The 15809-nt window shown below is 38.2% G+C and overlaps 1 protein-coding gene across 1 annotated transcript in view; it reads right to left on the bottom strand.

Moving 5' to 3' along the window:
- Positions 1-702: 702 nt before the first annotated feature.
- Positions 703-15809, bottom strand: part of PRKX (protein kinase cAMP-dependent X-linked catalytic subunit) — a 65738-nt gene continuing 50631 nt past the window's right edge. The window contains exons 5-9 of the mRNA XM_063305052.1: positions 11835-11930; positions 5098-5155; positions 3308-3385; positions 1619-1769; positions 703-1191 (exon numbers count right to left, since the gene is read on the bottom strand). Coding sequence (XP_063161122.1) covers positions 1644-1769; positions 3308-3385; positions 5098-5155; positions 11835-11930 — 358 coding nt within the window. The 3' untranslated portion in view covers positions 703-1191; positions 1619-1643. The remainder of the gene's footprint in view (positions 1192-1618; positions 1770-3307; positions 3386-5097; positions 5156-11834; positions 11931-15809) is intronic.

A 15809-nucleotide genomic window follows, 5' to 3' on the forward strand; every position in this document is an offset into this window, starting at 1 on the left:
TTGCTTGCTACTTTTCACTCTTTTCCTGCAGCTTTGCATGAAGTTGCTTAAACTGAAAAGGAATTGCAAGATGGGTATGTATATATGCATTTAATTAAAAGAATTTTAAAATGTCAAATGTGGGTAGGATGCTTGGCAGTTACTAAGGTAAAATATCTGCAGGCAAACAAATGCCAAGTTGATTGCTAAGTTTTAGCTGATTATATAAAGAACGTGTTAAAGGTAATGTCAGGTAACACTGGACATTCAATTGTGGCTCTTAATCAAGTTGTTTTATCTACTGAAGTTTGCAATTATTCAATAATGGGCATGCAAGTGCAAATCTATGTTTAGATAGTGAGCTTGGTTTTGATGACCTTCAGGTACTTGAAAGGGTAATAATTAACAACACTTGTTTCAGTATATTTTGCTGTAATTTCTTAAATTTAAGGAATTAACAAAAACACCTTTTACATAGTATGTAGTCATGAAGAATTAGGACATACAGCCACACCATTTTAACATAACTTTGTAAAGAAAATACCATGCACAATGACAGGGGAAAATAGGACAATAAGTTGTACCAGGTCTTTTTTATCTTTCAGCTTTCAAGATGTATGGCTGCAGGTGTAAAGCACTGGAAATGTTACCATTTTCTCAAAAATTATGTGTATTTTTCTTTTTACAAAGAATTATAAAATGTATAGAAGATGCTGAAACATCTATCATTTCAAGATTTGTTTTACTTCTAGGCAGCATCTTGGAAAATATTTAAGAATAAAAACCATAGACTCTGTAAAATACAAAAATTTACATTTCTGCACAGTTTCTGTGCTTTAGATGTACTGATTTCATTATATACATATACACTAACTTGTGCTTTAAAGGACAATTTTAGTATAAACTTATATAATTAGTGTATGAAATAACTATGCAAATAAAATTTGGGCACAGCAATAAACAAAACTAAATTTGAATTTAAAAACCCTATAATTTCAGTATCTATATATCAGGGTAGGTGCGTCAGTATTTTTTAAAACTGAACTAATGCCAATTCTATACTATTGAACATATTATCTATTTTTTAACTTTTAACATTATTTCTTTAAAACTTATGCATAATGTGGTAATATTCATTTCCAAGACATTTTGGAAGTATTTTCTGTTCTTCTTTTCCAGTTCCCACCTATCACATCAATCTTCTTCCAGTTTCTAGCAAATAAATAAAAATAAATGTTCAATGTACTGGTATTCCATTGTAGTAAATATTTAACTTTTTTTCATTAAAGTTCAGAAAATAAGATTTTATTCTATCCTATCATGTGCAGAGATTTATACTTCTTTTTATACAATGAAAAATGCAAAATAAAACCCACCTAATAAATTGCAATTGTGCCTATAGAAGCAATCTATCCAGTCTTCACAATAGCCAAAATAATTCCAGAACATTGTATTAATATTATATTTTTATTAAAAGACAGTAATGGAGTCTTAAGGCATTTTTCCTTCTATTTTTAATTTAAAAAAATCAGTGTGCGATTTTATAAATTAACTGCATGCAACAGCGTAAAGATTAACATTAAGACCGTAAATACATTGGGTTATAAAATGGTGCTTTTGGAAGACAAGTATCTAATACCTTAATGACTTGTTGTATCACACATTCAGAAGTTTTTGAAAATTTCTAAATCTTTAGGAGGTACTGGTGGTATTTTGTTCCAGTCATCTTCAGGGTAAGCTTCAAAATTAGATGTATCACCATCATTTGATACTTTCGGCACTATAGGAGGCTGAATGAAACAACAACATAAGTTTTGAGTAAACAAATATAATCTCATATGAAGCTGAGGCCTGAAAAATATATTTTACCCTACTTTTTTGAGATTCTGTTGGCTCAAGAGTGCTAATAGCATCTGGGATGAGTTTAAGTTATCTAAGATTATTATTACTTGTTCTGTGGACTGGGGTAACTGATAGACCTTGATCCCTTCCAGTCAAGTTTCAGACCCAAGTGTGAGATGGAACTGCTTGTTCTTTTGGATGACTTCTGTTGGTCCTGGAGGGAGGGAATTCAAATCTCTTGAACCTATTAGAAGTCTACAGGGTTTTTAATACCATACTATCAAGCACGGTATTTAACAGGACTTGTTAAAGTTGGAGGTAGGAAACACTGTTCTACAGTGGTTCCAATCCTTCTTGACTAGGCAGTTCCAGGTGGTAGTTATAAAGGAAAGAGTGGTTCAACTTGGCCACTCATCTGTGGGGTGCCCACTTCACCCATATTGTTCAGCTGCTACACAAAACTGAAATCATCCTTCTGTTTGGGTTAAGATACCATTCGTATGCTAATGATCTAGTTATATATCTGTAGCTTGTGCAAAGCAGGAAATACAATCCAGCGGAGGTCATGCAATCCCTGCCTCTTTTAGTCTTTAGGAAAGTGACAAAATCTGACTTTTCCCACCATGCCTTTGGGGCCTAATGTTGCAATGGTAATTTTACTTATTGCCTTTTTTATTTTGTTAACTTTATTTGGTTTATTAGTTCTATTCTGGCTTGATTGTTATTCTGATTCTGGGTTTTATTGTAAGCCACCTGGCTTCTATTGAGTTAGGCTGGACCAAAGGTATGTAAGAAATACACAAAATATTATTATAACTGATATATGTTTTTAAGAACATTAGGTCTAAAGGCTTTGGATTTAATATAAAAGCTTGGACTTGCTGACTACTAGGACACACTAATTATATAACAACTGCATGTTGTAATTAATCATGAAAGAATAAATGTTGGGAATGTGCCACATAGCGATTGCATTCTTCTTTGCATTCTTCTGCTGGCTTCTTCCTTCTATCTGGAACTTGGTAATTAAATATGCCATATGTATGCAATGTGCACATTATTTCCAGCTGCTGAAAATTACAGGATGAAACTTCAATTTGTAGTATTCTAATTTCAGGTGTAGCAAATAACCTGAAAGTAGATTCTATCTTGCACTTGGACAAATTATTCAACTATGAATGGGTGGTTTGGAAGCTGTGCGGCCTGGCTACTCATAGGAGAAACCTGCATATGAAGCGCAGATGTACAGAGCACATCAGAATGGCAGATTCATCACATAAACATTTCAACATACAATCATAGGGTTGGAAGGGACCTTTGGAGGTCTTCTAGTCCAACCCCCATGCTTTTATCTTTAAGCATGACATATAAAAAGGCCATAATAGGTCTTTCATGTAGATTTTTAAACACAAAACCCCTAATGTTAATTAAATAAATATTTCTTGAATGAATTTATTCCAAAGGGGAATGTTTTTGTGCACTTCACCTTTAATTTCCTCTGTGGTACAGCATCCCAGTCTATAGACCTGAACCATCGGTGTCTCTTCACATCATCAGCTCCATTCTTTGGAAAAAAAACAAAAGTTTATTTAATACAAGAAAGTCCCTAAATATGTTATGGCATAAACTCTATATACTGAGATGGCACTGATTTCTGCCACTGTAGTTTGAAGGTATATGTCTAATACACATTGTTCAAGATGACCAATTTTTTGGGTATTGAACAAAATGCTGGATTTTCAGCAGCTTCTATAGAGGCTGCACGTCTCAACATCAGCAAGATGGTGGACAGAGTGTTGTGAGGTAAGCCCCTCCACCCGCTTTGTATCTACATCAACACTAGATGCCTATACAGAAGGAGCAGGACTCGCATCACAATGCTTTGTCCACTATCTTGCCAATTTTGACTCTTTCCCTGCAGATATCATGGATTTCAAATAAAACATGCCCTTAGAGATTGGTCACATTCCATTTTTAAGTGTCACTGTTAGAACTAAAGTGCTATCTTACAAACAGAGAATACAATTCTTCCTCTGGCTATTTAGAGTAGCAGCTGCCCTTGCCAATTCTGTATTTAGCAATAGTTTACTATGTCAAATTTATAGATGAGTTCACTATTTCCCATAAACCCAAAGCCACATTGGGTGACCTTATCTACTTGAATTGTTCTTTGGCTCCAGGACCAAATGTGCTGCATGAAAAAAAAAATGCACTGGGACATAACTCTGTATGTAAGATACACAGGTTTACATGTTTTCTAATCTCTTTAGATAAAGAATAATGAGCTAATGTGACCTTTGTATTACTTACATGAAGGGGATTTGTAAGCTTCAATGCTCAGTAAGACTATGAAGTTCCCCCAATCTATCTACTATACTGCAATGGGCCATGGCTAAAGTACATTAATTAAGTAAGCTTGCAATTATTTTGTGCCAAGTTTTATCAGTGTTAACAATCTCTAAATATAAGAACCAAGACTTAAGGCATAGGGCTTGCATGCCTGAAATCCATAGTATTAATATGGTACTACTACACAGTATCCATTATAGAAGTATTAATATTAGTATTCAGTTCTTCTGATTGCCCCCCCCCTTTTTTATCCATTCAATCGTGTCCAATTGGAGACTGCCTGGACAAGTCCATGCAGGTTTCTTGGCAAGATTTCAGAAGTAGCTTGCCATTGCCTTCTTCCTAGGGTTGAGAGAGAGGGACTGGCCCAATGTTACCCAACTAGCTTCATGCCTAAAGCAGGACTAGAATTCACTCACAGTGTCCTGGTTTCTAGCCTGGTGCCTTTACCACTACACCAAACTAGCTATCTGCAGTTTGTGCAGAGATACTATACAGTATAGATACTACACAGTATCTATTGTAGAAGTATTAATATTCATATTTAGTTGTTCTGATTGCCCATGTAGTATGCATTAAAAAATTACCTGATGAAAAGAAATATTGCTTCTTTAGGGGAAAAACTGACTAGGGATTATAGAAATTGCATTCCAATGCATCCAGCTTGCTACATGCTTCTGTCACATGTAAATTTGAAAACTTATTTCAATTCTATATTTAAAGTGAAAATATCACAATGCTAGATGCTTGACAAATATAAAACAGTAACCCACCCATGGCTTAAAGAGTCTTGCAGTTTTTATGTAATGAAAATACTTTTAAGTCTCTTCCCCCACAACATATCTTAATAATTTGAAATTTTTTCTTGAATAGAGAAACGTTTCCTTAATGAACTGAAGTAATGAAAAACTCTTTTTTAAAGCATACCTTCATGTTTCCTAGTCGTCTTGTTCTGTCAACCACAAGAAGCTTTTTAATAAGGTCCCTGGACAAATGAAGAAATTTTTTTTTAAATAATACTGTTCATATAGTTATCTTTTCACTGATGGAATTACATCTCTAGAAAGTTGGAATTGTATCTATAGAATGTTTCCAACACTGAGCTGACCAGCAAATAACTTTGACAGGGTGGGAGGAAATAAAGTCACCTATCTACCTGTTTCTGGCAGAAAATTAAATTAGTACAAAAGCAAACATGTGTGAAGGTAAAAACGTCTTATAAACTATAAGGTCTGATTAACTGGACCGTATCTCTAGCTGTGTTAGTATATAAATCTTTTTTTCCCTCAACATCTTCCATTTCGTTAAATATTTGCTAATGTCCTTTTAAGCGGTTATAAATAGAGTTAAGCAAAAAAAAAAGTTTTGGTTTTGGTTTTGCTTTATGTTTTTTTTTTGTTTGAAATCAAATAATGTCCACTCTCCCCTCAAATTTTCAGGAACTTTTTTTCCAAGATCTGGGTGCTAGCTGGAATTACACCAAAGTCTCCAAAGGCTTTTTATAGTTCCAAACAATCACAAAGTTCTTAAGCAGTCAAGCTAGTCACCCACCATGTTTATGAAACCATGGTGAGTGACTAGCTTGACTGCTTAAGAACTTTAAGAACTTTATTCAGGACCCGACTTGAGACAGTGGTCTCACTCTAGACTTGGTTTTCTTGTCGGAGCAGTGGCAACATAATCTGAGGGGAGAGCCGCATCTATCCCCATTGTCATGGTCAGATCACACCCTGGTGGCCCTGAGATTCTCCTATAACGCCCCCTCCACAGGGAGGAAGGACCCATTCAGTTGGCCCGCCCACAGCGACTGATGGACCCAGTGAGGTTTCAGAGGGAACTGAGGCTTGTACTCGAGGATCTGCTGCACGGTCCAGCGGAGGCCCTGGCTGCTGCCTGGAATAGGGAGGCAGCCAGGGCCTTGGACAGGATCGTGCCTGTGCGGCCTCTCTTATCCCATCGAACCTGACACTCCCCATGGTTCAAGGAGGAGCTGAGCATTTTGAAGAGGCTTAAGAGACGTCTAGAGAGCTGGAGGAAGACAAAGACCAAATCGGACCAAACACAAGCTAGAGCCACTATTAAGGCCTACCTTGTGGTGGTAAGAGTGGTGAAACGGCAATATTTCCCCACTCTTATTACATCCGCAGATTGCCATCCGATGGCCCTGTTTAAGATCACACATACCCTTTTGGGGAAGGTGGGCCCAGTGACCCACCTACAGGGCTGTGCGGAAGAGTTTTCTGAGCATCCACAGGATAAAATCACTCAGATCCGTTCCAAGTTGGACTCCATGCATGAAGCAGGGTCTGAGGAGATGCCGAGGGAACGTTTTAGCCTTGTTATCTGGGACCAGTTTGATCATGTTGGACCTGAGGTAGTGGACAGGATCCTCTGGGTTGTGAATGCCACCACCTGTCATTTAGATCCATGCCCCTCCTGGCTGGTGAAGGCAGCTTGGAAGGTGACGTGTGGTTGGGTCCAAGCGATGGTAAATACATCCTTGAGTGATGGGGTGTTCCTGGCTGCCTTTAAAGAGGCACCGGTGCACCCCCTCCTCAAGAAGCCATCGCTGGACCCAACTGTGCTGGACAATTTTTGTCCAGTCACCCACCTCCCCTTTTTGGGGAAGGTGGTGGCACTGCAACTCCAGAGGATCCTGGATGAAACAGATTATCTGGACCCCTTTCAGTCAGGTTTCAGACCAGGATATGGGACAGAAACTGCATTGGTCGCACTTATGGATGATCTCTGGCGGGAGCGGGATAGAGGCAGTGCATCCATCCTTGCTCTCCTTGACCTCTCAGCGGCTTTCAATACCATGGTATCCTTTTGGGACAGCTCAGGGAGTTGGGGGTGGGCGGCGTAGTTCTGCGCTGGTTCACCTCCTTCCTCCAGGGCCGATACCAATCGGTGGTGATAGGAGAGGAGAGATCCGACCCTCGACCACTCTACTGTGGGGTGCTGCAGGGTTCGGTTCTCTCTCCTCTTATTTAACATCTACATGGAACCACTGGGTGAGATCATCTGTCACCACGGGATGAGGTATCATCAGTATGCCAATGATACCCAATTATACATCTCCATCCCTGGGGAGGTAAGTGATGCAGTGACTGCCCTTTCTCAGTGCCTGGGGGCTGTGGGGTCTGGATGGGGAACAACAGGCTTCAACTGAACCCTGGTAAGATGGAGTGGCTGTGGATTGATGGCGCCTCGTCTTCCAGGAAATTGTCATCTTTAGTTCTGGATGGGGTTGCACTGCCTCAGACAGACTCAGTGCGTAATCTGGGGGTTCCCCTGGACTCACAACTCCTGCTCGAAAAGCAGGTGGCAGTTGTGGCCAGGAGGGCCTTTGCGCAACTTCGGGTTGTGCGCCAGTTACGCCCATTCCTGGAATGAGAAGCCCTCTGAACAGTCACTCACGCCCTGGTCATCTCCCATATAGACTGCAATGCACTCTACATGGGGGCTACCATTGAAGAGTATCCAGAAGCTTCAACTGGTCCAGAATGCAGCTGCACGGGTTATTTGTGGTGCCCCTAGGTTGGCACATGTAACACCTTTGCTGCGTGAACTGCGCTGGGTGCCAGTTTGCTTCCGGGTCCAATTCAAGGTGTTGGTTATCACCTTTAAAGCCCTACATGTCATGGGGCCAGGTTACCTGAGGGACCGTCTCATCCCTATTACATCGGCCTGTCCCACCCGATCATCCAGAGAGGGCATGTTACGGACCCTGTCCGTAAGAGAATTTCATCTGGCGGGGTCCAGGAAACGGACCTTCTCTGCACTGGCCCCCACCCTTTGGAACATCTTGCCCCCAGAGGTGAGGCAGGCCCCTTCACTCCTGACCTTCAGGAAGGTCCTGAAGACTTGGTTCTGTCATCTTGCCTGGGGCGTGAAAGTGGGCAACCATTCTTGGGGGTGGCTCGCACCCTAGAGTCCCCCCCACCAGCTTGGAATTTTATACCCTCTTGGATTTTATATTTATTTATTGCATTTTATAATAATTGTAATGTTTCTGGTTTTATGAGATTTTAACGTTTACAATCGTAGTTTGATTTTATTGTAAACCGCCCAGAGTCCCTCTCTTGGGGGAGATGGCCGGCAATTACATTTGAATAATAAATAAATAAATAAATAAATAAAAAACCAACAGAGTTTATGAAACCAACAAGCTTTCTGGATAATCTTGAGAAAGCTTCTTAACTGAATGAGCTAACACTTTGGTAGGGGGCCTTTGGTAAGACAACCTTTAGTCCCCCTTGCCTGCATGCAAGATTGTTCATTTAGAAGCTTACAGAAATAGTAGAAATAATTCTGCCCAAGAATTTAACTCATAGTGAAAAAAATTCCTACAACTGGTCAAAAATAAGTTTTGGGATTCCATGCCTTTTATATTTGTAGTTTGCCTGTTATATTTGAACTTTGAGAAAATACCATAAAGACTTAAAATAAATAAAAATATATGCCTATTTAATAGGTTTCAGCTACAGTTTACATCCAGAACTTGGATGGCATGAACATTTTTTGCAATTCACTTAGCTGTTATGTAAAATCCCCTCTTCGTTAAACATGCAGATTCTAATATGAAAATAAGGCCTAATGAAAGTCTGATTCTTCTTTAATTAAAAGGAGTATTTACAAGCTATCACTCTGAACTTAGTCCCCTGAATATTATCCAATGCCTGAAAAATGTACATTAGTCGTCTGTCTTAAATTAGTTTCCAAGATTTAATTTACATTTACTTGCTATCAGCATGGGAATATTTTAGGCAATGGCTTTTTTTCATTCTAATGGGAATATTTGCATAAAGAAATTGCCTACTGATTCTCCTTGTGAGACATCACTAGCAGCATGCCACCCTTCCTTTAGACTGCCATGACATACTATCAGGCAGTTAGGAACCGATACTGAGCTCCATTTGGAAAGAGTAGGGATTGCACATAAGTCTCCAGTTGGTAGCTTCAGTCAGTATTTTCCATGAAACATCAAATTATCCCAGATATACCTCCCCAACTTGCTGTTTTCCAGGTACGTTGGGACTAGAATTTCCAAATTCAATCAACAAGGCCAAAAGCTCTCCTGGCTGAAAATTCTGAGCATTACTGTTCAAACATGACTCTCTGGCTACAAGCCAAAGAAATCTTCATCAGAGATCACAAGAGCTCTAGCACTTTTAGCACAATTTGATGAGAGGCCAACTAATTTGTTTTGCCTATCCCAAAACTAGTACAAAGACAGGACAACCAGCTCTGGCAGCTTGAAAACTTAATTAAAATTGTAATTAAAAGGAACATATAATTGGGAAAAAAAAAACCCTAATTTATCCAGGAATTTTTACTTTGTTTAGAACAGGAAAGGTGAGTAGTCAACTCTTCAGAGCCTTATGTAGTGGGTTTTTATAAATCTTTTAGAAGGCTGATATGCTTGTGAGTGAAGAACCCCTCAAAAGTCACTTTTTCAAGTGTTAGGATTAGTACATCCTCCCAAAAACTTGGTGCAGATGCTTTGAGGCCTTCCAAGGACATCGGTACATCAGGCACATAAAACACTTTTGCCAGAACTATTAGTGAAGCAAAGGGGTATTTATCATGGAATACTTGAGATGCTAGTTTTGACCCTATTGTCCTTCTGTAAGACTATGATGATCTGGCTTTCCTCTCTGATCTTGGGGCTAAGATATTAGCAGAGCCTGATACGTGTGTTTTAGTGTTTGAATTGATGTGATCTGGTATGGCGCCTTTATTATTATTTTACTAGGATTATTCTTAATTGTATTTTGTTTTGTTTTATATTGGTTTTATAATACCGTTTTTTGTACTGGCTGCTGTCACTGTTTATGATGAGTGGCCATATAAATTATCTAAATAAATAAATCAGCAAACAAATTCATCTTCTCTGTATTGGTTGCTTTGGTTAGCTACCTAAAAGCATACTAACGCAAGCATATTGAGAACTGTTTATGTTTGTAAGAAACTTTGTTTATGCTGTGCCATCTATTATTTATGCTTCTTTATAGATTTAATAATAATAAAATACATAACAGATTAATAATAATAAATTAGTGTTATTGTGGTTGAATTGTTCAATCTTCCTTTCTGTGTTGTTTCTGGGAACGAACTGAGTAAATTAAATTTGTGCACTGCACATGGTAGATAATTGTGGAGAGTGGGAGATTTGACATATGCAAAGATATTTAAGAAAATATTTAAGGAAAATCAGTCTGCTGTGGAAGTATCCACAACATTGGTACAAATAAAAGGGCTTCCCTTTCCCATTTGATGTAAACTACTCTAGCTTGGAATGTTGCTGTAGCAGGACAGAGCAATCTTAATGCAAAGTGATATGGGGGCAGTTTTGATGAGTATATAAAAACTAAGAAGGCTAGTGACAGGAAGAAACTTTTACTGTTTCTGCAGTCAGAAATTTGTAGGTTGCCTGTAAACAAATTAAGAATGTAATACATTGCAGGACAAAATTGGTGAATTAATCAAAAAAACTAATTAAGTACAGGCTTGAACATTGTACATTGAAGTACAGCAATGATTTGAAGATTATTCTATAGCATTATTCAGGGTAGAAAAAATAAGACTTTAGTAAAAATTCTAAAGGGAGAGTTTAGAGGTTTCCAAAACATGGGAAGAGGCTATACCAGGACTTCAGGATTTAAAAGGTACTTTTACAAGGTTGCAACTAAAAGTTTAAAATGAATCTACTAAAGAAGTTAGTAGATTAAGTTATAAATAATGTATTTTAAAATAAGTTGATCCATGGAAATGATTTGATCCTTCTCTGTGTGATGAATGAGAATATTGGAATCATCCCTGTTGCAGCTAAATTGGCCCAGATAGTAGCTATTCAACATACTGCTACTAAATCTGGGAGGAAGGTCATTACACTGTGAATCATTTTGTCCTCTGGAGAAATATAAAATGCTGCTACCCTTATTGTCTCCCTTTATGAAAAACAAGCTTTAGAGTGATGTGTAGAATGACTATAACAGAACAAGCAACATTCCAGCCTTTAACCAGTCCTATGAAGGAATAGACAGTAAAGAACAAAGTAGCTCTAAAAGGAAGAAATGTTTTGATTATATCAGCAGTGGTTCTTGATGAAATATCAGGTTGAAAAATTAAGCAGAATATAGTGAACAAACAACAACAACAGGGCTAGGACTTAAAGGGCATTACTGTGTGGCCCTTGATAAGGAAGAACTTGGATCAACAGCAGGAAAGTTCCATTCCATTCCAGTGGTTCTTCCAAGGTCAAAAGGTTGAGAAAGGTTGCTTTAAAATATGATGAGCAACTTAACACGAACAAACAAACAAAAACTATGTAAGTTTCTTTTTTCCTGCCCATAGGAAGATAGGAAATATGATGATGATAAGGTGGTGTCACCTGATAAGCTGGGGCCATGTCAGCTTTTGGGGAAGTGGAAGCAGGATCCAAATGCACACTGTTGAAATAAGCCTTGCAGATGATCAACACAGATATAATTGGTGTTTTTCATTAAAAATACTTTATGTTTCAAGGTTGGATGCTAAAATGTAGCAGTCCAATCTGATTGGAGAAAGAATTGGTGACTACACCCTGCACATGATGCCCACTCCCACTTTAATATAATGCTGAAAATAAAGAAAATAAACTCATTTTTAAGATCACTTACTTTACATATAAATCCAGGTGCCTGGGGAAATCTATTTTACCAGCTAGAATCTTCTGATATATTCCAAATGGGTTGTCATCAAAAAATGGAGGAAATCTATTTAAAGAAACATAACAACTTCAGACAGTTGTTTCTGAAAGTCTGAAAAAATGTACATAGAGATACTATAACACAATAATCTATAATAAAAATGCTTCTTTCATTAGGTATGAAATTACTTTTACAATGCAGATGGACAGTACTTATCCTGATTTCAGTGACTTCAAATGTTACTTATGCCTGCCCTTGTGCAGGAAACAAAAACAAAAACACCTGAAATTATTATATGAACTTGTATTACCAAGTTTCTAGAAACTAGATTTTTACTAGTACTTATCTGTTGTTCCTTTATGTGATATATCTTGTCACATCAGGTTGGTATATTATATGGCAAGGTTTAGAAACTGATTTGGTACAATATTGTTTTGATGCTTATGTTAGACAGGCAATATTTGTATATGTAGATAGGTATGATATACATAACACATGAGCATTAGTTAAAAATCTATTTAGGATTTTTTAAAAATAAAATTACCTGGATCCCTCTGTTTTCTGTACAAGAGCTTTATATAAATGCTTATTTAGGAAGTATTTTAATAATACAAGAACACCTCTCAGTTTTGTTTTTATTATCTTAAAGGAAGTTTTACAGGAAAGGAAAAGCTAGTAAAACATAGACTAAAACCACAGGCTTTCAGTTAAATCTTATATTCAAGGCTCTCATTTTATTTATGTTTACAAATACAATCATTTGAAAGTTACTGCATTTTTGTTATTTGATAGCCATAATGATAAATATTTAACTACTGAATATATTTCTTAGAAATCACTGAAAGGGGAGGAATGAAGTAAAACCCTGACTTTCACACCCTTTTAGTTGCTTATTTGTAAGAAAATCTCTTTGAATATTATATGAAGTACAGGATGCAGTTCTATATTTAAAATGCCTAAGTAATTACCTGTAAGACATATTATTGAAGGGGAAAATCATGAATAAAGCAGTGAGCATCCACAAGAATTGATAGATACTGTCATTGAGATTCATTGCAAAGAACGTCTTTTTGTTATTCTACAGTGACTTAATCAAAAATTCTTAATACATTTTACTCAGTCGTTGTTAACTACACCTCATTTAAACAAAACAATTTATTAAACAGAATTTTCACTGCTGCTTTTTAGAAATGAAAAGCAGTGAGTCAGGAGCTACATAGTATGTGATTATGGTGCATTCCCCTTCTCCTTTCTTACTTTTACATACGCTCCACAAGAAAACACATACATACTGTACATACATATACAATCTGGTGCCATGTATTGCACGGATCTATGGAATGTTTAATTGTAGTTTGTTGGGTAATCTAAATTAGCTAGGATCACTTGTGAGGCCAAAATACAAGCTATATTGTATGAAGATGGGAGTGACAATCAACTAAATAGAGTGAGGTGCACAATCTAAATATGGAGAATGGCACCACTGGTCTCCTTTAAACTATCATAACCCTATTATCTAGGCTGGACATCCTCTTCCATCAACCACACAGCTGTTGGAGGGACACACATAGAGAGAGGCAGGTTACACCCACCTAAACAGCCACCTATCCTGAGAGAGGCAGAATATACCCAATTAGTTAGCCAGATCACCCTGGCAATTAATGGCTGACAGATGTTGCAGCCAGAGTGCCTTCACATCCAGGAAGTCACAACAAAATTCAGTCGGGCTTTCAGCTGTGGTTTCATGCTGCAATTTAGGTGTTCAATGAACATACGTAACTGGCAACCTGTGGATTATATACATGACATCTAAAGATATGTATGTAAAGTTATTAATGCTACTGACCACCATAAATTAAAATGCATGTTGATAGCACAGAGTATCACACAGAACCAAGTGTTTGCCTGAAGAAGAAACATGGAATGTGTAGGACAATTTTATATATTTATTCATTTTAACAATGCATATACTACTGTGAAACTTATTTTTTTTTGAGAAGGCTTATGAATAATACTTTGAAACAAACAAAAGCATTTAAAAATCATATATAAGGAGATGCTGCAGAACACTGTAACACTCATGCTTTATAAAGCTTCTACAATAATGCCTTGATTTATGTGCTTGTTGCTTTGTGATGGCATTGACTCAATTGTAAAAGATACTTTCTTCTACAAGAATAATTTTAATCTCCATTAACTGGAAACAGATAAGATGCATTCTCCACAGCTTTCAAAGACAGTACACAAGTAATCTAATTCATGTCATTGTCAAGAAACTGTAACAAGGAAAAACATTCAGTTCCAAATCTAAACTAAGTATTTGGATTTTTGGCCCTGGACATTTATTTTATGCTTTATTTCTAATAATGCTAGCAATAAAGCAAGGAGATCATCTACATATTGCTCTGAGAATGCTACCACCTAGTGGATTAAATGCATTGCTGGGATCATGTAACATTTAAATTCTCCCTTATTTACACCCACAGAAAAAAACAACCAACCAACCAACACCCCTGGAAGCTGAAAGTGGTAGCATGCCCAATCTAACAGGCAAAATAAGCTAACAAATTTTCGTTCTTTCGTAAATATGAGTCCCAAAATATCAGAAATGAAACATATAGGATTATCTTAATATACTGTGCACCCTGTATGAACAAAATCCTCCTGGAACTGGGGGCTATCCTAAATATATTGTTAGTTTACTATATTTATGTACAATATTGTTGGTTTCTTGCTGTTCTCTGAGCTTTGTTGTTTTCCTATAGACATTTCATTACCAAAGTAACATCAGTGCATGGAAGAGGGACGTTTGCTGGTTATTTACATATAGTAGCTGTCATGTTCACCTTTCCAATGTTGCTGGTACATCGTAACGTTTTGCATGTCATGTCATTTCACTGATATGTCATGTCATTTCATCTGGGAAGGGTGGAGGATTCCATCTCGGGGAGTTGTTATCTGTTGGCTGCTGGGTTGGAATGTGTTTGGGTTATCTCATGTGTTCAAGGTTACTTTCCCAGGATGGCAGTTCAAACGGTTACCAGCACCTGGGGGGGGGGGGAGTTTGCAACGGCAGGGCGAGGGGAGGGATTACGTTTGAAGCGAGGGTTTTTAGTTTGTATTTGGCGCGCTTTTATTCATTCTCAGCTTTCTCTGTATTTGCATACTATTCTTACAATAAATCAGATATCATTAAGTTCCTGCTTGTGAGTCTGACTCTGTTAGGATAGGCAATCATTACATAAAGCTGAGAATCTAAAAATTTCTTCCGTTAGCCCCTTTCCAGATTTATTTTGTGAGGGGAAGTGCTAGCGATGAGCAAACCAAACCCACAAGCTATGGAAAGCGAGGAGTCGAGCGAGGGGGAACCCAATTCTACAGTGGTAAGAATGGAGAGAGTCCCCCCTAGAGAGACTTCAGAAGTTCGGGAGGGCTTGAGCTTCAGCCTAGGGGATGAGGAGGCTGGAGCCAAGAGAGCCCCTGAACCGACCGGCGAGTCACCGGGTGAGTTGATCACCTGGGATGAGACACAGGGACCCCTACCCGGGATGTCAAGAACGTCTTGGAAGCAGCGGTACCTGTTGTCCCCAACCGTGGTGAGGCAAGAGAAACAGGAGGGATCCCAAACCCCTGATCGAATAAAACTGCTGGAGACTAAATTGGAGTCCTTAGAATTTATGTTCCGAAAAATGTCCATGGACTGGGGTCCGCGAGAGAGGAGGAGAGAGGAGTCCAGTCATAGGTACTCGACTTCTTCTTTGCCCCCACCTTCCCCAGAGGAAAGAAGTAGGACCAGACACTGAGAGGAAGTAAGAGCGCCGAGGGTGAGAATTTCAAGGTCCCCTCCTCGAAAGCAGAGATCCTTGGGGGCTACGAGGAAGCCCCATCATCCAGCTGTGACGAAAGGGCCGCCTGGAGTGGGGATAAAGGACTTTACCATTAAGT

This window comes from Candoia aspera, chromosome 5, assembly GCF_035149785.1.
Source record: "Candoia aspera isolate rCanAsp1 chromosome 5, rCanAsp1.hap2, whole genome shotgun sequence".
NCBI lineage: Eukaryota > Metazoa > Chordata > Lepidosauria > Squamata > Boidae > Candoia > Candoia aspera.